At 34.5% G+C, this 27,167-nt stretch overlaps 1 protein-coding gene across 1 annotated transcript in view; it reads right to left on the bottom strand.

Annotated features, from left to right (window-relative positions):
- The window catches only part of LRRIQ1 (leucine rich repeats and IQ motif containing 1), a 196,710-nt gene that overhangs the window by 77,600 nt on the left and 91,943 nt on the right, over positions 1-27,167 (bottom strand). Inside the window, exons 18-21 of the mRNA XM_022552414.3 lie at positions 7,723-7,812; positions 6,952-7,073; positions 6,359-6,454; positions 6,016-6,098 (exon numbers count right to left, since the gene is read on the bottom strand). Coding sequence (XP_022408122.2) covers positions 6,016-6,098; positions 6,359-6,454; positions 6,952-7,073; positions 7,723-7,812 — 391 coding nt within the window. The remainder of the gene's footprint in view (positions 1-6,015; positions 6,099-6,358; positions 6,455-6,951; positions 7,074-7,722; positions 7,813-27,167) is intronic.

Raw genomic sequence — 27,167 nt, 5'->3', positions numbered from 1 at the left:
TTTATTTGAGCTATGCATTTCCTGAGCAAAAATATTACAATTCGACAGACCTGGGTTAGGCCCAAACTCCAACTTTTACTAGTTGTATGATTCTGGACAAATTGGTCTCACCCTCTGCCTCCGTTTTTGTCCAATAATGCTGACTTTGAAATATTACTGTGAGAATTAATGAGATAATGTGTGTAAAGCAGCAAGACATAAGCGTAGGTGCTCAATAAAGGGCAGCTAGTAAGCATATAATTAAAACATAAACAACAATAATATTTCCAACTTATTATATTCTTGGAAAAGACCTTAAATCATTGCTATTTGAATAAGGTGGGACATATAGGAAATAGATAGATGGATCCATAACTGACTTCATTTTATTCAGTATAGCACATGAAATAAAAGCAATGGATCTTTTATAAGTTCTTTGGCACCCCTTTGGGCAAATAAAAATCTCTCTATGACTTGATTTCTTAATATGTAAAACATGGATAATGACAGCACTTTCCTCACACTATTATCATGATGAAATAATTTAACACGTATAAAATATTTAGAAGAGTTGTCTAGCTCAATTTACTCAATAAAATCATTTTATTCATCAAGAGCACATAAAGTGTGCTACATTTTCAATCTTTGTATTTCAAAACATTCTGATTGCATCACCTTAAACTGATTAAAAACAAATTAATTCAAATTGCTAAGGAATAATAATAAGGAAGAATGATAAGAAGCAAAAAATATAGTAATTCTAGATGGGAAGAAAATCACTTGATTCTGAGAGTACCCAAAAAGACCACCATGAATGATACTACTGTTACCCTCAAAAAATACACAATCAAGTAAGAAAGCCAGGATATAAGGCTATTGTAAAGAGCATTACAAAGTCATTTAAATCTACTCCTCAGCAATCATCAATGGCAGGTCAATGTTGTTGTTTTTTAAATTTTTTATCTCCCAGTATGACTTGCTCAGTATCTGGAAAATAGGTTTTAAATACACCTTTATCATATAGTTAAAGAAACCCATAAGTAAGCTGACTTTCCATTATGTATGTGGCTCTGTACTCAACACTTTCTATCCATTACCTCATTTAAGTAACAATTTTATTTAGGCATTATAATATCCTTAAAATTATTCCATCCCCTGTGCAAACTCTTTACAGTTTCTATAAACCTAATCTTAGCTCACTGGTTTATCTTATTCTCATTAACGACATACGTGAAAATCTGGTTCTTATCCATTTTCTGTATGTGCCATGTACAGCAGTGCTGTAAAATAAGTTTTATGCTAAGATTGAATGACTAGCTATAGTTCATTTTTATAAGGAGTATTATTTACTAATTTAAATTTGCCTTCTCAAATATAAACATATATTTAAATGACTATAAAATACACACAGTCATACACATAGCACAGGGTCAAATGTCTTTAGTGACTTTTAGCTAACCTACTGTTGATTTGGTTAACAGTTATTTATTGAACATCTACCATGGTATTAGGTTCAGGGAATTTGGTGGGGAACAAGTGGAGACTGGGTTCTCCAGGATCTTAGTATTCAAATAAGTTTTATTATTGTTTTGTTCAGAGCACAACAAAGTAACATTTGATCAAAATTCTTTTAAGTTCCTTTTGGGAATCACTAAGGTAAACAAAATAAATCAGCAATAAACTTCATTTTGTCACAGTTTTGTCTAAGCTGTTCCCTTTTGATCCTTCCTTAACATTTCTTAATTACCTTATCATTTTGCAACCCGATCTCTTTGCTATAGCCCATGAACTGTTTAATTCACATTAAGGAGTTAGCTTTAATTATTTTCTACCTGGCTTAATTCTTGGCTATAACTAAATGTTGCTAACACAGTCTCAAGTTTTTTTCTTCAGTGAAATAAAATCAGCAAATATTTATTGAATGCTTAACATGTACTTGAAACTGTGCTAGGTGTTACTAACAGCTGCAAGATGATTCTAATCCCTAGTGGTGGCTCTACATTTATAACAAAATTAACCTTGTCTGCTTCATCCTGATCTTTCTTTCTTCTAACTATGAAATTTGAAATTTGACATGCATAAATATTATAAATGTTGGAAAGCCACGTTATGTCTTCATCCTTATATTCTTAGCCCTTAAACATCTTACCATCTGCTCTCCACCAAAATCCCTGTACTCAAAACCTGTCCTCTCTCAGGAGTGCTCCACATCAAAACCACTCACTCACTCTCTTTCTCCATCTGGCTCATCTCAGTCTTGCTACCAATTATGCTCACTATCTTTAGGATATTGACCCTCGGGTTTTCAACAACCCAGCAACTCTCACCTTACACATGATGTTCTTCACTGCAGTACTAAACTCTAAACTTCCCTGCTAAATTCCAACCCAGATCACCAGATTCTGACATTACTTCTGTGCATGATGCAACAGTAAAAACAAAAAGACAAACAAAAACCCACAAACACAAGACCAGTCATTACTGGCTCACACTTATGTCCATCATGAGGGAAGTAGCAATGACTTACTAGGAATAACAACAATTAGAAGCCAAAACCAAACTAAGTAAATCATGGTAACTCCTCACAATTTTAGATTCCATCCTGTGGCTTCTAATTAATTCCTCCTCCCCCTCCCTCTCCCCCTCCTCTCTCTTCTGTTTAAAGCAGATGACCTCATTTATCCTAATGGAAGTCATCAATACTGAGTGTCCTCTGATGGCTGCCCACACTGCTTGCTTTCTCAGCCCCTTGCTTCTTCATTAATCAGCAACCTCAGTGGTATTCTTCCTCTATCTGCAACTTCCTTCAAATAACTAACCCCCTACCTTCTGCCCTATTTTCACTCTCATCTTAAATCAAATGTTGTTGACACATATCCCTTGGCTAAATAACTATATGTACAAGACAGAAACAGGAAATATTATTAAGAGCTCGCTACTGAGCAAGTTGCTCTAAGGTTTTTCATGGCATGAAATTTTAATTAAAGCTTCCACACTTCGTGCATTTATGCCCCACCTCCACGAGGATTAGTGCTTTGTTAGGTTTTAGGGATTCCATTTAATTTTCTATTCTCTGACTGCCCCACTTGACACCCTCCCTACCCACACAGAGCTGGTTAGTCTCCAACAGTTTTACGAAAAATGTTGCCCTCTGGTGGCTTGAAATTTTCAACTTGGCAAGTTGTGCATGTAAGATATATACACATATATGTATATTTGAAAATTACTGGTAAATTTTTAAAGTATTTAACAGAATTTAAGTACCTAAAAATCATTTAAATTTATTAGTGAGTAATAAAAGTTTAAAATTATGGCCATTATTTTAGGCAGATTCAAATAAGTTAACAGCATAACACAAATTGATTGCATTAATACTAGAAAATTCTTTATTCTGTAAGAAGAAAGACGGAGTTACCGAGTCTTAAATGATTTGCTCACATATACGAAATGACATAAATTCTACATCATCAACCTACTAAAGATTAAAGTATCATAATTGTAGAGGATCCCACTGATTTTCTTTTTCATCTTTAATCTTACCTTGACTATTTCTATTCTGTGTATATGTTGTGAAGGGGGAGCAGAGAAAAAGAGTGAGGAGGATTTAAAGGTCATCATTAAATTTTACACTTCAGAATTCAAATTTTAAAAAAATTGCTTTTATTTCATCAATCTAATACTATTTTGATAAAACAGAAGCAAAACAAAAGCTTAATGTAAAGACACAAAACCTCACACAGTAATAAGAATGCAGTTTGGTTTACAATCATGTAATTAAAGTAAATAACCCCATAAAAATTATACAGTTGCCATTTTGGATTTTTACCTAACAGGTCATACTTTTTTTTTTTTTTTTTTAACATCTTTATTGGAGTATAATTGCTTTACAATGGTGTGTTAGTTTCTGCTTTATAACAAAGTGAATCAGTTATACATATACATATGTTCCCATATTTCTTCCCTCTTGGGAGGGAGGGAGATGCAAGAGGGAAGAGATAACAGGTCATGCTTAATGACCACTGTCAAAATGTTAAATTTAAGATGTGGTTGTTAACTTGGATGTCCTTTTTCATTTGTTACCCTACCATGCCCCCTTGTGACAGATAAAAAGAGGTTTAATTTTTGCTTCATAATAATTATGTCTAATTTTTGGCCATTAAAGCAATCATTTTTATGTATGAGCATATATTCCTTATTAAAATTTTTTTAAAAAATATTATTTACTATGCTGATCAATTAAAAATGTACTCAACCTAAAAAAAACCCTTCAGTTACAAGAATTAGCAAGAAACACCTATATATTTCCCGAGACAGATTCCAACAAGATAAAAGTTTCCTTACTTTCACTATCACAGACATTGCAAACGCTGTAAATATCTAGGAAATTAGATCTTGAACATAAATAAATAATAATTATTTGTTGAACGTTGGCTGAATCAGTTCTTAAGCCACTTCTGGTATTTGAACTTGCCCCAGGAGTTTCAGTAACTTTTATTTCTCTCAAAACATTGATTTAAACATTGTTTTTGATACTGTTGAAAATAAGTAGAAATATGTATCAAAGCAATATAACATTATCAAACTACCCCGATTTACTGAATTCCACTTCCCTGGAACTGAGAGTCTCATCTTCATTAAGGGTTTGGGGTTGTATTTCCCTGGGAAACCACCACAGAGCCCTGATGAACTTAGTAGGTGTTTACAAGAGTACAGGAGGCATAAAGCAAGTTGACAAACAGAGCACATATTTACATTTTCTCTAAAAATGCTTAAAATTTCAATATTTTAAAGTTGACAAATGTTTAGTACACAACAAAAAACATTATAGTTATCTCAAAAAGATAAAAGGGAAAATTAAGATATCACTAATATAATGCCAAAAAAGGAAAGTTGAACATTTAGGAATATAAAACTGAGTCATCAGTAATTTATCAATGGCTAGTAAGTGCTGTGCCAACAAATAACAGTTATTACTTAGAAACCAAAAGTATCTTGGTTATTTTTATTTCTGTTTTTAAAAATTAAATATACATATTTCTTAGAATTCTATGATTGAACTGATTAAAATAATAGAAAAATTAATAAAGATAAAAATTAATCTGAGTGCTTCTTTGTATGCTGATATAAGCTAGAACTATAGGATAAATATAGATTCCTTGCTCTTCTCAGGAGTAATGTTACTTTTATGGAAACATTTCACTGACATTAAGATCTTTATAAAAGAAACTGATGAGTGAGAGAAACTCAAAACAGATAAAAAAAAAAAAGTCATGTTACTTATATTGAGCCTATGAGTCCATGAGTAAATATAAAGTTTTAAGTAAATGTAAAGTTATATGAAATATACAAATAATTTTAAATTGTTTTAATTATGGTTATAAATTCATAACAACCAATTTCGTGCTCTGACATCTATAAATTACTCCACATATTAAGTAATTTTAATAAAATGATTAGAGGTGTCCAAAGAAAGACAAATGATTTGAGTAGCCTGGCAAATGGAATAGAAGAAAAGATGCCTTTGAACATTTCACAAGTTCAGCATAATCACAAAAGATATACACTGTGCTCCTTTTCCAAAGTGTCAAGTTGTGAAGTCTTCATAGCTGATATTCATGGAACTGATGAATTTATAGAAATAATTTACTGAATAATCAAGCAATTTAAAAACACACAAAGGAATAATCACACGAAGCAGACGCTCTTTAGAATCAACATTTGCTGAGATTAACCAGCTTCGAAATCAATTACAGCATAATTCTCAGTGCACAATAGATAGAATAATCAATAGCCAAGTAGCTAAGGAACAGGGCAAAAGTGAAAATAGCATTTAAGAATATAATACATCATTAAATGTAATATCATAATTTTCTCTAAGTTTTCTTGTTCTTTTTTTATGGAATTATTACCTTGGACATTCTTATATCTGTGCATTTCATTTCTATTCTCATTAAATACAATTTGCTAAAAAATAGTTTAAAAGATTTTATCTTTAATGTCAGATACATAGTTTTGCAAAGATCATTGATTACCCACCTAATTTTTTCCTTAATTTCTTTGATTTCATTTTCTGTGCTCTCTTCAGCATTTGCTGAGCAGTAGAAATATCCTTAAAGCCCCTATTAAAAGATTAAATTTAATAAAGGCAAAAAATCCCCAGACTATATTTATATATGCACATACATATAAACACACATATCTGAATTATATCATATACAAACAAATTTGAATTCCCATTGAAGAATCTGTAATTTAACAGAGGTATGGTTTCTTAAAAACTAATAAAGGTATTCTTGAAATCTTGAAAAATATCTGCTTTGGATATTTAAAAATTTCTCAATTTCTTAATAGTTTAGTGTAAAACAGACCGACCACATACCATTCTTCTGAAATTTTTTCTTCTTTTTCAGATTTTAGCAAACTCTTTCTGCTGGTCTTTGATTCAGGTGTCCTGGATAAGGTTCTATTTTCTGAACTAGCAATAAGAAAAAACCACACTTAACTGAATCAACACAAGTATATCAGCACTTTTTAAAACTACAAGCTGTTTATGTTGTCTCAAACTCGGAAATAAAATACATTTAAGTTACAGAAAAACTTTATCTTGAAAAGTAATAAAAGTCTGCCATTAATTTAAAATGTTTACATTTCAATTACTTGAAGCATATTTCAATCCTTTCGTTGAAAGAAACACAGCATTGGAATTTTTATTCTAACCCTTATCTCTACCTATATAGCAATATTTAAAAGTTCACTTGTTTACAACAGTTAACATTATTTCACTGACACTTAAGTTTTGTGTTTGCTTTAATAAACTTACATCACACATATTACTTACACTGAAAACTCCATAAAATCATTACATTTTTAACAAATTCATACCTCTTTTCATCATCTTACTACTTTTGTAAAGAGTATAATATTCTTGTCATTCATTAGAGGTTGATCCTCTAAAAGAGCAATTTAGCTTACCTGCTATTAAATTGTGTGTGTTCCGATGAAAACAAATTTTCTTTCTCATTACACAGCCATGCTTGAGCTGGATGACTTGGTAAATTAAGTGAAGTATCATCAGATTTTAAGGTTCCAGAGAACTTATCAGAAAAAAATGTACATAAGTATAAAATAAATTGAAAAACATCTAGCATGTATATTGTATTACTTTACATGCATATTACTGAGTAGCCTAAGAAAAACTCACATAAAAATTAAAAATTATAATCAAATGAAATTTATGGAATACACATACAAATGTCCTTTGTTGTAGTCATGAGAGATATGCTTTTGGTATCGTTTGCATATACAGAATGATTAATTGCAAAGATCATGAAAAAAATTCAGAAAACAAAAACTTCAAAGATTATCAAATAAATAACAGATATTGCAGTCCATTGACCTCTGACTGAGAATCTTCAGCTGTTGCCCTTTTAATGCATATTTTTGTATTTTTAAAGTGCTGTCAACTAGTGATTTTATGCAGCTGAAGCATATCTTTTTTTTTTTTTTTTTTTGGCTACTGTGAAATAAAGTGTTGAAAGAAATCCAAAATAAAGAAAAAAATCAGGAGCAAATGAAAGAAAAGCTACATGAAAAATTACATCTGGGGATGAGGAGGAAGTCAGAGGCTTCTAAAAGTAATTGTGTTTTTCAAGTCAATAAATTGTATTATTAATCACTGCAGCAGAGCATAACCTTAAGAAATGAGCAAAGATCGAGCACTAAGAGGTTTCCATGACATGTTACCTTTGGCCAGTGCAGCTGGTTTGGAAGAAGCAGTGTTTGTGAAGGGAAGCGTGTGGAATCTAAAGCAAGCCATTCCTTCTCTAAGGCAGCCTGCACAAATAATAACATTAATGTACATAATTTAGTTTGCATAACTTTTACAAAGATTCTTTTAAATTGTCTTATATACTACACATGTTAAGAAAGTATTTCAGCATTTTTATTTAGAGGAAAATCTGCTACTTGCTCACTCTGTGAGATGTTATGTATCTGTTTAATGCAAACATTCTAAAAAATGGGATAAGATTTTTCATCCCCAAGTGGAATAAAGTAAAGCCTTGAGTACTCACATGCTCTAAAAAATGAGACGTGCAGATTGTTCAGTGTATTTAACTGTTTGAGAACTATGACTCTGAGCCAACTCTAGATGTAACTGAGGGAAATAATCCTTTAGCTCTTTATTATGCAAAATATAATATTTTCCATCAAACCTCACCATTAAAAATTTATAGTATTTTAACATACTAGTATCAATTTTCTGTAAATACTATCTGTAAGATAGCCTTTACTTAACTTTAGTTCAACATTTCACGAATTTTCTGAATAGATGGAAAAAAGAATTTTGTGGCAATATACAGAACATGGTTCCTGATATTATATTCTCTAGTTCAAGAGTTTGAATGATAAAAATATAAATTTAAATTTTGAAATGATCTTAAGTCACTTCACTCTTCATCTTACATCTTTATTCCATTTATGTAATTTCCAAATTTATCGTTCTACAATGGAAATATATTAGTTATGCTCGTGTTGTATAATTTAGGGTATAATTATCTAAATTTTATTCACTTGGATTATCTAATATGGTTTAAATAATATTCTGTGGTTCTATAATTGTTTTTGAATCTTTAAGAAAACAGGATGATCATAATACCAATGAACTTGTTTTTTAAAAGTTTCTAAAATGATCAAACATATTTATGTTTTAAAAACTGGAATGACTATAAACTGAGAAGACCTAAATGCAATTTTCCACTTATACAGCTTCAGTGCTTCTTGACTATCTCTTGAAAAACCATTGGAAAGGCAAGCCTAAGACATCTTGACTACAGGCCAGCAGCACAATGACAGACCATTACTTACAGCATTTAGTCTTAGGAAACCTAATCAGATTCATGTTATTTGAATATCTATGTAAAAAGGATACAGTTGTGCACCAGTACATTGTCCAGTTCCTTCTAGGCAGAGATCATTAACATATATATCACAGTTATATACCAGTTATATCTGGTTTAAGAATATATAACTGGTTTAAGAAGAGCTATTTAATGCAAAATTGCAAACAGTATGGAGGGCTCAGATTTCTAAATTCTTTCTTTTGTATGACAAATAAAGGAAAATTCGTATTTATGCCAGGAAAGATCAAGGCCCAAGGCATATCAGCTATCACTAAATTAGTATTCTTACTCTGTAAAATTGCTAAAATGAAGAGAAGATGTGGAGACAATATTATGAAAGGCAATGTGCCAGAGGATTCTGGGAAGATGGTGGGGTAGGGAGCACCAGGAACCTGTCTCCCAACCTAGACAACAACTAAACTGGCAGAATCTGTCTAGTGTAACCATTTTGGAACTCTAGAGTCTATTGAAGGCTTGTGATGTCCTGCGGAAGACTTGGATGGTAAATTGTGGTTAATTTTGGTAAATGTCAGCCCTTAGCACAGTTGCAGCTATCTATCCTCCATTCCCCAGCCCCAAGGCAGGCAGCTATTCATGCGTTTTAGAAGTACCTTGCACACAGTTTGCAGGAGCCAGGGTGGACAATGAGGACACTGTCTTCCAAAGACTGGAGATCTGTACTCTGACCGTTGAGTTCAGAGTACTGTTGCTTCTGATCTCAGAGGTACAAAGAAGTGAGTGGCACCTCCCCTATTGTTGTAAGGCTATTTACCCCACCTACTAAGTGATTTCCAGAGGATTTAAAGGGCAGGTGTTCTTCCCCCAACTCCTCCCCTCTTCATTTTCCTCTTTTTTCTTTTTTGGGAAACAAACACTATGGACTAGAATATTCATTTTAAAAAAGACTAGGATATGGGGCTTCACTGGTGGCGCAGTGGTTGAGGCCGCCTGCCAATGCAGGGGACACGGGTTCGTGCCCTGGTCCAGGAGGATCCCACATGCCGCAGAGTGGCTGGGCCTGTGAGCCTAGCCACTGAACCTGCGTGTCCGGAGTCTGTGCTCCACAACAGGAGAAGCCACAACAGTGAGAGGCCCACGTACCACAAAAAAAAAAAAAAAAAAAAAAAAAAAAAAAAGACTAGGAAATTCAAAAGCATCTGCACATATGGGGGAAAGACAGTACACATGCCCAGGGGAAGGCACAGGCTTAGAAAAGAAATGAGAAGACCTTGAGTTTACAACTCAGGCTGATCCTTGGCGCAGATGCAGCCTAAAACAATCAAAACAAAAACAATAAAAACAGAAGCAAAAAACCTGGCAAACACTGGGGAAGAGAGAGAATCTTATTTCCACAGTTGCCACATTATTAGATTCAATGTCTAACTTTAAATAAAAATCACAAGGCATACAAAGAAGCAGGAAAATTTACAGCCCATTCAAAGGAAAAAAATCAACCAAAACTATGCCTTAAAAAGACCTCATGGCAGATTTACTAGACAAAGACTTTAAAGTAACTGTCTTAAATATGTTCAAAGAACTAAAAGAAGGGAGAAAATGATCTATGAACAAAGTGGAAATATCAATAAAGAGATAGAAAACCTGAAAAGAAACCAAGAAGAAATTTTGAAGCTGAAAAGTATAATAACTGAAAAGAAAAATTCACTAAAATTCACTGGTAGGATTCACTAGAGGGATCTGCCTCTGAGTAGGCAGATAAAGGAATGAGTGAACTTGAAGATACAGCAATGGAATTATCAAATCTAAAGAACAGAAAGAAAAAAGATTGAATAAAAATGAACAGAACCTAAAGGTCCTGTGAGACACCATCAAATGTACCAATATATTCATCATGGGAGTCAGAGGAGAAGAAAGAAAAAAACGGGCAGAGAGAATATTTGAAGAAATAATGACTAAAAGTTTTCCAATTCAATAATAGACCTGAATATAAACATCCAAGGAGCTCAATGATCTCGAAGTAAGATGAACTCAAAGAGCCCCACACCAAGACACATTATAATCAAACTTTCGAAAGACAAAGACAAAGAGAGAATCTTGAAAGGAGCGAGTAAGAAGCAACTCGTCATGTACAAGGAATCCTCAAGATTATCAGCAATTTCTCATCAGCATCCTTGACATCCAGAAGGCAGTGGGCTGATATATTCAAAGTGCTGAAAGAAAAAAAAAACAAACTGCCAATCAAGAATCCTATATCTGGCAAAACTATCCTTAGATTTGAGGAAGAACTGAAGACACTCCCAGATAAATAAAAGCTGAGAGAATTCATTACCATTAGATCTGGCCTGAAAATAATGCTAAAGAGAGTTCTACAGGTTGAAGTGGCAGGATACTAGGCAGCAATTAAAAGGCATATGAAGAAATAAAGATCTCAGTAACTACATGGGAAATTATAAAAGCTAATATTATTGTAACAACAGTTTGTTCACTCCACTTTTTAAGATACTAATACATTTAAAAACAAACAATTCTCAGTTTAAAAGCTAGTATTATTGAAAGTTTGGTTTGTAACTCAACATTTTCTTTTCCACATGATTTAAAATACTAGTCTATTTAGAGAAATTATTAGTCTATGTTTGGAGCACACAATGTATAAAGATGCAATTTTGTGACATCAACAACGGAAAGGGGTGGAGATGTAGCTATAAAGGAGAATAATTCATGGATGCTACTGAAGTTAAGCTGGTGTAAATGCAAATTAAGGTGTTTATAACATTAGGATATTAAGGGAGAATGAAGAGTTATTGTTTAATAGGTATATAGTTTCAGTTTTGTAAGATAAGAGTTCTGGATATGCATGGTGGTGAGGGTAGCACAACTTTATGAATATACTTAATACCACTGAATGCACACTTAGAAATGGTTAAGATGGCAAATTTTATGTTATGTGTACTTTCCCACAATGAAAAAATTGGAAGAGAATTTTTTTTTTTTTTTTTTTTTTGCGGTACGCGGGCCTCTCACTGCCGTGGCCCCTCCCGCTGCGGAGCACAGGCCCCGGACACGCAGGCTCAGCGGCCACGACTCACGGGCCCAGCCGCTCTGCGGCACGTGGGATCCTCCCGGACCGGGGCACGAACCCACGCCCCCCGCACCGGCAGGCAGACTCCCAACCACTGCGCCACCAGGGAAGCCCCGAAGAGAAATTTTAAAAGTAATATGCTATCTGAGGAGTGACTGTGGAAAAGGACTAGTGATGCCAGGCAAGGAGTCTGACTTATGCACTAATTTTTATATAAAGAAACAACTTTTTTTTTCTTAAACACCTGCCAAACCACCTCTTTTTATACTCTCTGGGACTCCAGCTGTTTTCTTTCTGCAGCAGGACAAGGTCCCACAAAGCACAGTGATTTCTTTGCTGTATCATATAGATGATGATGGAGGTTTCTTCCTTGGAAAGGCTACATGAAGTTTGAGGAAAAAAATTAGTTCTTTAAATTGATATCTAAAAGTGCAGAAAACTTTGAAAATTACTTTTTCTTGGTTTTCAATATAAGGTCACAAACTTTTGTTAGATTCCAGAACAATTCTTTTTTTTTTAATTAATTTTTTTTTGAGTATAGTTGCTTTACAATGTTGTGTTAGTTGATTCCAGAACCACTGTCTCTTGGAAATTTCTAGAGACATAAATAGAAGGTTTAATATAAAATGCTAAAGATACTTTCAGTAATTACATAATCTCAACCAAAAATGTTACCAAGACTACTGATTTATATGAGTTCAAGCTTATTAATATCAACTATATTTGGCAGTACCTAGTATGTTGAGGAAAAAAATCTCAAAATGTCAGGAGGAATTGGCCAAGATTATAAATATACTACTGTTTAAAAAAATGTATATTAATATATCATGCTTACTACTGGACATTTATACAAATTTCAATTATTGCTTAAGAAAACCTTCTGTTAACTTACAACTGAGAATTTGGAAAGCTTTCTGTTTATTAGAAGACTATTATCAAATTTACTTACACATTAAAAATAAACTTGAACTTAGATAAATTTGTAACTGTGTACTCACAATTGAACATTTGAACAGATAAACATATATTTGACTTTTTATCAGAGAAGAAATTATTATCCTATAATCCAACTTTGAGAGACTAGGAAATAAGGCTATCAGAAGAGCCGGGAATAACATTCATGTTTATTTGCATATGTATGTACAAAATTTTTCATACCAACTAATATAATCCTTTCATTTGACATATGAAACTAGAATCAGACTTGCTGTAAGCCACAAGTTAGTTAGAGTTGAACAGGTCTTAGAAATTCTAAAAGCCATGTGTTGGTCTCATTTTTATTCTTCACCATCCCCAACTCTGAGCCCTAATACTTTTCTCCTCTTCTACCCAAGCTGCCTCATGCCATTTTCAAAAGAATTCTTTCTAACACTTCTTGATAACTTTTGTAGCACCTCAGAATCCTTACAGTTTGGAAATTTGGCCCATTATGAATCTCAAATCTCACCTTCTAAACCCTCTCCTCCATTCTCAACTTTTGATACATCTTCAGGTTATCTATCAGCTAAGTTTGGCCATATAACTGTGGCCCTTGAAATTTGTCTGTATAAGTTTTCAGTTTTCTGAACCATTGGAGCCTGACAGTTATGTGCCTTTTATCACAAAAGGTACTCAACAATAGTCTGACTTCACCACTCTCACTTCCTTCTGTCCACATACCTAAATAAGGCAATTTGATCAGTTAATGTGGCTGCCCCCAGAAAGGGATCATACTCTTGCAGCTACTTCCTAGGTAATGATTATGAAAAAATACATGGAGGATAATACAGTCCTATTTGACAACTCTGGATTCTCTCCTGATCATTCCTGGGCATGAAACATATTTCCTTTCCCTAATAGGATGTCTCAGGCCAGCGTGATTGACACATCCTCAGGGTGCAGCCTGGATGTTTTCCCCACTCCCATTCTCAGTCATCCTATGGGGCAGACAGATGCCACCTGGAAGGTGTCCTGGTCATAGATCACCTTCAAACATTTAAGGAAACACCATTATGGTCCTGGAAAGCATTCAAGTCAGCTTCAATTCACTGGCCAGGGTTGTTTTAGATGGCAGAACTGCCTTCGACTTCCTCCTTGCGGGCCCAAAAAGAGTCTGTAATAGCTAATACTTCCAGCTGTAACTGGATTAAAGCCTCAAGTCTAGTGGGAAGGTCAATACAGAAACTTAAAGAGGAAACGCCTGGGGTATTGATAGTATCCTTCATTAAATGCATCATGAGGATAACCTAATGGATTTTGTCCTAGCCCCTGTCAGATTATTCAGAGTAGCCACTGGAGTGGGTACTTGTGGGAAAATTTGCCATGTACACATGAAGGGTACATATTGTTGGGAGATAATTTTCCATAGGTCTCTAACATTTCTTCATGACTTATGATATCTTTTGTTCTGGACTATCTTTCCAAGGATGTTAATATAGCTAACAGACTTGGAAGATATAGTCTTTGAGTGATTCCTTCTGGAGCAGAAGGCAAAATTTGTTTGCTGTCTGGTATAAGAAAATAACTACTTCCCCTGGAGCATAGGATGAACAGGTTTGCTAGCAGCCTTTTATAAAATATAGGGTTTCCTAAGCTTCCAGATTCCTAAGGGGGAATTCCTGCCTATGGAACCTGGGGGCAAAGGGAATACATAAAAACATGAGGCTTCTGCTGCCTGATGTGACAAGTAATAAATGTCTCATTTCTTCTGCCAGCATCCATGAAAGTGTGGCAGCCTAACTTGTTAGACTGCATGCAGGATACAATCTCAGATCCCTCACATTTCTTGGCACTTAAAAAATTAAGGTAAACTATGCTTAATAAAAACTAAAACAAATTGACCTTCGTTATCAGTGTCCCCTTGATTAACCATCTGTAAAATGAAAACACATTTCAGAGAGGCAACAAACCAATATAAAGACTTCATGGCAGATTGATCCGGGCTTTTTGTTTGAGGCTAATTTATTAAGACCATTTTATATTTACTTCTTTTATAGCTGAAAATATTCAAATATATTTCTGACATCTCCTAAACTAGGGGCCATGTTATATCTGTCAATGTACCTACCCTAGCACCAAGTACAGTACCTACCATACTGTAAACATTCAGTATTTGTTGGCTGGGAAGGAAAATATAAGTTTGAATACATGTATATCACTACAACTCTCTTGTGATAAATCTTAAAGAAAAGTATAGACTATACCAAAGGCAACTATTGTTATGACCTAAATAAGTGATAAAAGGGAAGTCCTGGTTAGATATGTCTTACAGTTGTAAAGATGAAAATAAGAGAAAGAAAGAACAAAAAATATAGGGACACTTTTGTAATTTGATTATGTCATCTGAAGTTGTAAGATGATTTTAAAATGAAGTGATGGCCATAAAAAAGGGAGTAAAAAATATGTGAAAGGAAGGCAAAGTAATAATACCTTCTTAATTGGTATTTAGTTTTAATTCTTAGCTCCCCTAAACTAAAATCTCTGTATTACAAACAAATTCATCCATTTAAAACAAATAATACATTTAACTCCCTTGCTCAAAACCCAATAATAATGTTCTATCACATTTGAAATAAAATTCAAAGTTCTTGACTTCATATCACAGGCTTTATGTGAACTGTTCCCTGACCATTCCTCTGTTTCTTCCCTATCTCTGGCTATTCTCCACAACTAATCAGTTCTACTTACTGTAAATATTCTGTTTCTTTAATATACTAAAAAAGTTCCTGTTTCAAGGCTTCCATACTTGCCCTCCACTTAGCCCAGCACCATATTACCCAATGGCTATCCCTTCACTTTATTTTCACATCTCTATAAAAATATTTCACCTCATATAGGCCTCCCATGATAGTCCAATCAGATTCTATGCTCTATCTCTTAACTTTCCTTATAAAAATTTTTATAGCAATTTTCAATATCTTCTAGTATTCTGTATATTTATATATTTATTCACTGTCTGTCACCTTAAGTGAATGTAAGGTCACTGAGGTCAGAGATTTTATCTCTTTTGTTCACTGTGGTGAGAACAATGTCTGAAACACTTAAAATAATCACTGACTTGAAATATTTATAAACATTTCATTTTGGACATTTTATTCTGGTATAGCTTTAACTAGAATTAAGATTCGCCTGGGAACAACTATAAATATTGGAATAAAAAAGGAGCTGAGGGCTTCCCTGGTGGCGCAGTGGTTGAGAGTCTGCCTGCCGATGCAGGGGGCAAGGGTTCGTGCCCCAGTCCGGGAATATCCCACATGCCGCGGAGCGGCTGGGCCCATAAGCCATGGTCGCTGAGCCTGCGCGTCTGGAACCTGTGCTCTGCAACGGGAGAGGCCACAACAGTGAGAGGCCCACATATCCCCCCCAAAAAAAAGGAGCTGAAGGTACTCAAGAACAATTGAAGCAGTCAAGACTTAAAAAGCTAAGATCCCAGAGAGTATAGTCTCATGCAGATGTGAACCCTGTATTTCCTGCCACATTTTCCCTCAGGGAAATTCCCAATTTTATTAACAGGAAAGAGAAGCCAAGCAGAAATCTAAGGCCTACTTGTAGCAGTTTCACTGGAATGAAGAGACAGAGGTTAAAGTGTAGGGATGCCAAGGCAGTTAGGATTGAAGCACCAAGATCCCTGAGAGGAGAGAACCACTGAAATGTGAGCTCAAAGTCTTGTATAAAATAAACCCTTCATATGTTTGCAAATTCCAAGTAGCACGTGTGTTGGAGAGATACCTAGACTCAAAGTGCAATAGCAATAGCTGGTGTGCTAAAAAGCTAAAAAGAAATTTCTTTAGTCATTTGATGCTATGGAGAAAGGGATTAGAATTCAGGAAAAAACAAGGTGAAGGTAACCTGGTAAATATCCCATTCTCAGTTTAAACATTATATTGGCTCAACCCTAAGAGAAACCAGAAACAGACCAGCCCTAACAAAGCTTAAAAATAAGCCTCAAAAGGATCTCTGTCTATACAATATCTGCCTGTCAGAACAAAATTAAATCCTCTTTAGAGAAATAAAACATCTTCCAGTGCCTTTATACTTTTTACATATATGTCTGATACTTAATCAATGATTAAATGCTAATAAAGAGAATTGGCTGACTCAAAATATTGGGTTGGCCAAAGGTTTGTTCGTTTTATTCCATAAGATGGCTCTAGTAGTGCTTAGCTGTCTTAACTTTATTCAAAACAATTTTGTTAGATTGTATTGTGACAGCTGTCATTTCAGTGTGCATTAAAGAAAAAAAAATCAAAATTGGTGAATTTTTGTGTAGCCATTTAATACTGAAGATGGAAAAAAAAGCAACATTTTTGGCATATTATGCTTTATTTAAAGAAAGGTAAAAACACAACTGAAATGCAAAAAAAGATTTGTGTAGTGTATGGAGAAGGTTTTGTGACTGATCAAATGTGTCAAAAGTGGTTTGTGAAGTTTTGTGCTGGAGATTTCTCCCTGGGTGATGCTCCATGGTTGGATAGACCAGTTAAGTTGATAGCAATCAAATCGAGACATTAATTGAGGACAATCAATGTTATACCACGTGAGAGATGGCCAACAAACTCAAAATATCCAAATCAAGCATTTAAAATCATTTGCACCAGCTTGGTTATGTTAATAGCATTGATGTTTGGGTTCCATGTAAGTTAAATGAAAAAAAACCTTCTTGACCATTTTTCTGCATGCGATTCTCTACTTAAACTGGTCCATTTTTAAAACAAATTGTGTCAGGTGATGAAAAGTGGATACTGTATAATAATGTGGAAGGGAAGAGATTGTGGGGCATGCAAAATGAACTACCACCAACCACACCAAAGGCCGGTCTTCATCCAGAGACGGTGATGTTACGTATATGATGGGATTGGAAGGGAGTCTTCTATTATGAGCTCGTTTCAAAAAAAACCAGATGATTAATTCCAACAAGTACTACTCCCAATTAGACCAACTGGAAGCAGCACTCGACAAAAAGCCTCTGGAATTAGTCAACAGAAAATGCATAATCTTCCATCAGAATGATGTGAGACCACATATTTCTTTGAAGACCAGGCAAAAACTGTTACAGCTTGGCTGGGAAGTTCTGATTCATCTGCCATATTCACCAGACATTGCACCTTTGCATTTCCATTTATTTCAGTCTTTACAAAATTCTCTTAATGGAAAAAATTTTAATTCCCTGGAAGACTGTAAAAGGCACCTGGAACAGTTCTTTGCTCAAAAAGATAAAAAGTTTTGGGTAGATGGAATTATAAAGTTGCCTGAAAAATGGTAGAAGGTAGTGGAACAAAAGGGTGAATACGTTGTTCAATAAAGTTCTCGGTGAAAATGAAAAATGTGTCCTTTAGTTTTACTTAAAAACCGAAGGCACTTTTTGGTCAACCCAATACAAGAGATAAATTGTCAATAGAAATAAACCTACAAGTGATCCAGATGTTGCAATTAACCGAGAAAACTTTGAATATACCATACTCAGTATGTTCAAGAAAATACAGGAAATGATAGAAAACTTCAATATATAACTAGAATTTACAACAAATAATCAAGTAGAAATTCCAGAACTAAAAAACAGAATAATTGAAATTAGGAATTTAATAGATAGGCTAAAAATGATTAGATACAAGAGATGATTAGTGAACTACAAGATGGGTCAGTAGGAAACATGCAAATTAAAACACAGAAGTAAAAAAAGAAAACAATTCAGAAAAGAGTCTAAGAGACACATGAGAAATGGTAAGGGATTCTAACATATGTGTTTTTGGACCTACTTTACCTCAGAGAAGAGAGATAATGAAAAAGATTAAATATTTGAAATACCTCTGGCCAAGCAATTTCCAAAACTGATGAAAGACATAAACCACAGATTCAAGAAGCCACATAACCTCCCCCACTCCAAGCAGAGTACATACAAAGAAAACCACACCCATGCTGAAAAACAAATACAGGAAATAAACCTTAAAAGTAGTCTGGGGAGTAAGAGTTGGAAAGAAGTATCTTCAAAGAAGAAAAAATAAGACTTATTACTGACTTTTCAATAGAATCTATGAAAGCCAGAAGATAATAAATATGGCATCTTCAAACACCAAAAGCCTACCTGGAATTCTATATCTAAAGAAGATATCCTTCAAAGTTTTAAGTGAAAGAAATTTTCAAGCAATCAAAAACTGACCTGAACTAAAATATATATTAAAGAAAGTCCTTAAGGTCAAAGAAAATGATGGAACATTAATAATGCAGGAAGGAATGAAGTGCATAGAAAGAGGTAACCATAAATTAACAAGCTAATGTGAGAAAAAAAGGAAAAACAAAAATACCTGATTAAAGGGAAAAAAAGGTAAAAAGAAGCAGAAAAGGAACACAGAACTAACAGGACAAATGGAACACAAACAGAAAGATGATATATATAAACCTAATTATACTCTCAATTGAAATAAATTTAAAGTCTGAATATGTTAATAAAAAATCAAAATGGAATATAAAAGTAAGCAAAATCCAACTGTATACTCGTATAAGAGTCACAGTTTCAATATAAAAGCAACAGAGATGTTTAATGGGAATGGTTAAGAAAACATATATTATAAAATTACCAGTCAAAAGAAAGTTGCTGTAAGTATGAAAATATCAGAGGGAATGGCCAATAAGGCAATTAGTTAAAGAGGGAAATTAGAGTTAAAGAGTGAAATTTTACCATTATAAAAGTGTCAGTAATACAGTGACTTAACTATTCTAAACATGTATACCCTAATAACATATCCTCAAAGTATGAGGCCAAATTTGACAGAACTAAAAACTGATTTAGAGAAACCCACAATCTTAAGAAGAAATTTTAGCATTCTTCTGTCAATAACTGATAGAAACCTCCCCAAATCACTAAAAATAAGGATTCTTTTAAACACAATTAACAAGCTTGAAGTAACTGAGATTTTAGTAGCCATAACACCTGCAAAATGCACATTCCTTTCAAGTGCACATGGAATATTATCCCAAATAGATTATGTGCTAAGACAAATTTTTAAGAAACAAATAACATCAATCTTACATCAAACTCTTCCAATCTTACATCAAACATAGGAAACACTTCCTAATCAAATATAAGGTCAACACAACCTTGATAACAAAATCTGAAGAGTTTTACAAGAAAGAAAATTTATGGGCACAGCTTCTTCTAGAATATAAATGCAAAAATCCTAACCAAAATATTAGCAGATCAAATTCAGAGATATATAAAAAGATAATGTATTATAGTTAAGTTGGTTTATTCTAGGAATACAAGGTTTAATTTTTAAAAATCAATGTTATAGGTATAAAAAGTATCTGATAAAATCCAAATCATATATAGAATCATCAACATCATCATATTAAACTTTTAGAAAGGTAAGAAGATACTAAGGAGGGTAACTCAATCAAATATAGAGTTTCTACAAGAAACATGTATTAAACATCTGACTTCATCATGGAACGCTTTCAGCCTGAGACCAGGAGCTAGCAAAAGATGCCTGCTAAAATCACCATTATTTAACATTTTACTGAAGGTAGTAGTCAGGACAATAAAGCAAGAAAAATAAATAAAAGGCACAAGAAAAAAAATCTCTGCTCTTATGGGCAGAGATCTTAAGTGGCTTAAATAAATGAGATATTCTATGTTCATGAATTTAAAAATGTAATACTCTAAAAATATCAGTTCTCCCAAATTGATTTACAGATTTCTTGCAATCTTAGAGAAAATACTAACATTCATTGTGCAAATTGACAGGATGGTTCTAAAATTCGTACATTAATGAAATGGACCAACGGTAGCAATAGCAGTTCTTTCTTGAAGAAGAACAAAGTTGGAGCTCTTATTAGACTAGATAATAAAATTTATTATAAATTATACAGAAATTGAAGTAGTGATATAAGAATAAACAACAGAATGATGAGAAAAATTAAGAGAACCCACGCACAGAGTTTCCTGAATTTAAATAAAGGCCTCCACTGTAATCCATTGTGAAAAGTATGGTCTAAAAAACAAATGGTTGTGGGTCAACAAAATAACCAAATGTGTATGTTTGGAGGGAAATTGACCCCTTATTCACACTGCAGGCAAAATTTAACTCCAGATGCACCACAGATTTAAATGCTGAAAGTTAAGATAATAAAGTTTCTAGAATATGTTAATGACCTGAGTAAGTAAAGATATCTTATATGTCACAACTAAAAACTTTTGTTTTTAATTTAAAACAGAAACATTCTGTCCATCAAACTAAACCATAAAGAGAGAAAAAAAGGGAAACCCCAGAATTTAGAGAATATATTTGCACGGGAAAACAGAGAGGTATTTAGATTATATAGAGCACTCCTACAAGCCAATAAGAAAAGAGATGTACAACCCTACATAAAAATGCACAAACGACCAGTCCCTCTCATCAGGAAACTTACACAAACCTCTTAGATGGCCTCATCCACCAGAGGGCAGACAGCATAAGCAAGAAGAACTACAATCCTGAAACCTGTGGAACAAAGACCACATTCACAGAAAGATAGACAAGATGAAAAGGCAGGGGCCTATGTACTAGATTAAGGAACAAAATAAAACCCCAGATAAACAACATAATGAAGTGGAGATAGGCAACCTTCCAGAAAAATAATTCAAAATAATGATAGTGAAGATGATCCAGAACCTCGGATAAAGAATGGAGGCAAGGATCAAGAAAATGTAAGAAATGTTTAACAAAGACCTAGAAGAATTAAAGAACAAACAAACAGAGATGAACAATACAATAAATGAAATGAAAACTACACTGGAAGGAATCAATAGCAGAATAACTGAGGTAGAAGAACGGAAAAGTGACCTGGAAGACAGAATGGTGAAATTCACTGCTGCGGAACAAAATAAAGAAAAAAGAAATGCAGACAGCCTAAGAGACCTCTGGGACAACATTAAACACAACTACATTCACATTATAGGGGTCCCAGAAGGAGAAGAGAGAGAGAAAGGACCAGAGAAAATATTTGAAGAGATTACAGTCGAAAACCCCCCGAACATGGGAAAGGAAAGAGCCACCCAAGTCCAGGAAGCGCAGCGAGTTCCATACAGAATAAAACCAAGGAGAAACACACCGAGACACACAGTAATAAAACTGGCAAAAATTAAAGCCAAAGAAAAATTATTGAAAGCAGCAAAGGAAAAATGAAAAATAACATACAAGGGAACTCCCATAAGGTTAACAGCTGATTTCTCAGCAGAAACTCTACAAGCCAGAAGGGAGTGGCATGATATACTTAAAGTGATGAAAGGGAGGAACCTACAAACAAGATTACTCTACCCAGCAAGGATCTCATTCAGATTCAATGGAGAAATTAAAAGCTTTACAGACAAGCAAAAGCTAAGAGAATTCAGCACCACCAAACCAGCTCTACAACAAATGCTAAAGGAATTTATCTAAGTGGGAAAAACAGGAGAAGAAAAGGACCTACAAAAAAACCCCATAACAATTAAGAAAATGGTCATAGGAACATACATATTGATAATTACCTTAAACGTGAATGGATTAAATGCTCCAACCAAAAGACACACACTTGCTGAATGGGTACAAAAACAAGACCCATATATATGCTGTCTACAAGAGACCCACTTCAGACCTAGGGACACATACAGACTGACAGTGAGGGGATGGAAAAAGATATTCCATGCAAATGGAAATCAAAAGAAAGCTGGAGTAGCAATACTCATATCAGAGAAAATAGGCTTTAAGATAAAGAATGTTACAAAAGACAAGGAAGGACACTACATAATGATCAAGGGACCAATCCAAGATGAAGATATAACAATTATAAATATATATGCACCCAACAAAGGAGCACCTCAATACATAAGACAACTGCTAACAGCTATAAAAGAGGAAATCGACAGTAACACAATAATAGTGGTGGACTTTAACACCTCACTTACCCCAATGGACAGATCATCCAAAATGAAAATAAATAAGGAAACAGAAGCTTTAAATGACACAATAGACCAGATAGATTTAATTGATATTTATAGAACATTCCATCCAAAAACAGCAGATTACACTTTCTTCTCAAGTGCGCACGGAACATTCTCCAGGATAGATCATATCTTGGGTCACATATCAAGCCTCAGTAAATTTAAGAAAATCGAAATCATATCAAGCATCTTTTCTGACCACAACGCTATGAGATTAGAACTCAATTACAGGGGAAAAAACGTAAAAAACACAAACACAAGGAGGCTAAACAATACGTTACTAAATAATCAAGAGATCACTGAAGAAATCAAAGAGGAAATCAAAACATATGTAGAGACAAATGAAAATGAAAACATGACGATCCAAAACCTATGAGATGCAGCAAAAGCAGTCCTAAGAGGGAAATTTAGAGCTATACAAACCTACCTCAATAAACAAGAAAAACTTCAAATAAACAATCTAACCTTACACCTAATGGAATTAGTGAAAGAAGAAAAAACAAAACCCAAAGTTAGCAGAAGGAAAGAAATCATAAAGATCAGAGCAGAAATAAATGAAATAGAAACAAAGAAAACAATAGCAAAGATCAATAAAACTAAAAGCTGGTTCTTTGAGAAGATAAACAATAATTGATAAACCATTAGCCAGACTCATGAAGAAAAAGAGTGAGAGGACTCAAATCAAAATTAGAAATGAAAAAGGAGAAGTTACAACAGACACCACAGAAATACAAAGCATCCTATGAGACTACTACAAGCAACTCTAAGCTAATAAAATGGACAACTTGGAAGAAATGGACAAATGCTTAGAAAGGTATAAACTTCCAAGACTGAACCAGGAAGAAATAGAAAATATGAACAGACCAATCACAAATAATGAAATTGAAACTGTGATGAAAAATCTTCCAACAAACAAAAGTCCAAGACCAGATGGCTTCACAGGTACATTCTATCAAACATTTAGAGAAGAGCTAACACCCATCCTTCTCAAACTCTTCCAAAAAACTGCAGAGGAAGGAACACTCCCAAACTCATTCTATGAGGCCACCATCACCCTGATACCAAAACCAGACAAGAAACTACAAAAAAAGAAAATTACATACCAATATCACTGATGAATATAGATGCAAAAATCCTCAACAAAATACTAGCAAACAGAATTCAACAACACATTAAAAGGATCATACACCATGATCAAGTGGGATTTACCCCAGGGATGCAAGGATTCTTCAATATATACCAATCAACGTGATACACCTTATTAACAAATTGAAGAATAAAAACCATACGATCATCTCAATAGATGCAGAAAAAGCTTTTGACAAAATTCAACACCCATTTATGATAAAAACTCTCCAGAAAGTGGGCATAGAGGGGACCTACCTCAACATAATAAAGGCCATACATGACAAACCAACAGCAAACATCATTCTCAATGGTGAAAAGGTGAAAGCATTTCCTCTAAGATCAGGAACAAGACAAGGATGTGCACTCTCACCACTATTATTCAACATAGTTTTGGAAGTCCTAGCCATGGCAATCAGAGAAGATAAAGAAATAAAAGGAATACAAACTGGAAAAGAAGAAGTAAAACTGTCACTCTTTGCAGATGACATGATACTATACATAGAGAATCCTAAAGATGCCACCAGAAAACTACTAGAGCTAAACAATGAATTTGGTTGCAGGATACAAAATTAATGCATAGAAATCTCTTGCATTCCTATACAGTAATGATGAAAAATCTGAAGGAGAAATTAAGGAAACACTCCCATTTACCACTGCAACAAAAAGAATGAAATATCTAGGAATAAACCTACCTAGGGAGACAAAAGACCTGTATGCAGAAAACTATAAAACACTGATGAAAGAAATTAAAGATGATACCAACAGATGGAGACATATACCATGTTCTTGGATTGGAAGAATCAATATTGTGAAATTAACTATACTACCCAAAGCAATCTACAGATTCAATGCAATGCCTATCAAATTACCAATGGCATTTTTTACAGAAGTAGAACAAAAAAATCTTAAAATTTGTTTGGAGACACAAAAGACCCCGAATAGCCAAAGCAGTCTTCAGGGGAAAAAAATGGAGTGGGAGGAATCAGACTCCCTGACTTCAGACTATACTACAAAGCTACAGTAATCAAGACAATATGGTACTGGCACAAAAACAGAAACATAGATCATTGTAACAAGAAAACCCAGAGATAAACCCATGCACCTATGGTCAACTAATCTATGACAAAGGAGGCAAGGATATACAATGGAGAAAAGACAGTCTCTTCAATAAGTGGTGCTGGGAGAACTGGACAGCTACATGTAAAAGAATGGAATTAGAACACTCCCTAACACCATACACAAAAATAAACTCAACATTGATTAGACATCTAAATGTAAGACCAGACACTATAAAATTCTTAGAGGAAAACTTAGGAAGAACACTCTTTGACATAAATCACAGCAAGATCTTTTTTGATCCACCTCCTAGATTAATGGAAATAAAAACAAAAATAAACAAATGGGACCTAATGAAACTTAAAAGCTTTTGCACAGCAAAGGAAACCATAAACAAGACGAAAAGACAGCCCTCAGAATGGGAGAAAATATTTGCAAATGAATCAACGGACAAAGGATTAATCTCCAAAATATATAAACAGCTCATACAGCTGAATATTAAAGAAGCAAACAACCCAATCCAAAAATGGGCAGAAGACCTAAGTAGACATTTCTCCAAAGAAGACATACAGATGGCCAAGAAGCACATGAAAAGCTGCTCAACATCACTAATTATTAGAGAAATGCAAATCAAAACTACAATGAGGAATCACCTCACACCAGTTCGAATGAGGATCATCAAAAAATCTACAAAGAAGAAATGCTGGAGAGGGTGTGAAGAAAAGGGAACCCTTTTGCACTGTTGGTGGGAATGTAAACTGATATAGCCGCTACGGAGAACAGTATGGAGGTTCCTTAAAAAACTAAACATAGAATTACCATATGACCCAACAATCCCACTACTGGGCATATACCCAGAGAAAACTGTAATTCAAAAAGACACATGCACTCCTATGTTCATTGCAGCACTACTTACAATAGCCAGGACATGAAAACAACCTAAATGCCCATCGACAGATGAATGGATAAAGAAGACGTGGTACATATATATGATGGAGTGTTACTCAGCCATTAAAAGGAATGAAATTGAGTCATTTGTAGAGATGTGGATGAATCTAGAGATTGTCATACAGAATGAAGTAAGTCAGAAAGAGAAAAACAAGTATCGTATATTAACGCATATATGTGGAACCTAGAAAAATGGTACAGATGAACCAGTTTGCAGGGCAGAATTTGAGACAGAGATGCAGAGAACAAACGTGTGGACACCAAGGGGGGAAAGTGGTGGGAGAGGGGGACGGGGGTGGTGGTGTGATGAATTGGGCAGTTGGAATTGACATGTATACACTGATGTGTATAAAATTGATGACTAATAAGAATCTGCTGCATAAAAAAATAAATAAAATTAAAGTTTAAAAGGAAGCACAAACACTTGATCATGTCATAAAAGTAGATATCCAAATGGCCAGTAAGCATATGAAAACGTATTCAACATTATTAGTTATGAGAGAAATGGAAATTAAAACTAGATACCACTACAAACCTACTGGATTGGGGGGAAAAAAAGACATGAAAATACAAAGTGTTGGTGAGGATAAATCTCCTCTGAAACTCTCATATCCTGCTGATAGGACTGTAAATTGATACAATCACTTTGGAATACTGTTAGGCGCTAGCTACTAAATATAGGTTAATGTTATGACTGAGAAATTCAGTTCCCAAAAGAAATGTGAACATGCACATCAAAAAGCATGTACAAGAATGTTCATAGCTGGCCCTCCCTGGTGGCGCAGTGGTTAAGGATCCACCTGCCAATGCAGGGGACACGGGTTTGATCCCTGGTCTGGGAAAATCCGACATGCCTCAGAGCAACTATGCCGTTGCACCACAATGACTGAGGCTGCACTCTAGAGCCTGTGAGCCACAACTACCTGAGGCCACGTGCTGCAACTACTGAAGCCCGCACACCTAGAGCCTGTGCTCTGCGACGAGAAGCCACCGCAGTGAGAAGCCCACGCACCACAGCAAAGAGTAGCTCCCACTTGACGCAACTAGAGAAAACCTGTGCACAGCAACGAAGACCCAACGCAGCCAAAAATAAATAAATAAATACATTTATTAAAAAAAAAAAAGAATGTTCATAGCGTCTTTAGTCATAATAGGCAACACTAGAAATAACTCAGTGACAAATAAT

This window comes from Delphinapterus leucas, chromosome 11, assembly GCF_059928025.1.
Source record: "Delphinapterus leucas isolate spDelLeu-1000000601 "Yukka" chromosome 11, BTC_Dleu_Yukka2, whole genome shotgun sequence".
NCBI lineage: Eukaryota > Metazoa > Chordata > Mammalia > Artiodactyla > Monodontidae > Delphinapterus > Delphinapterus leucas.
This window is presented reverse-complemented; position numbering and strand designations above follow the sequence as displayed.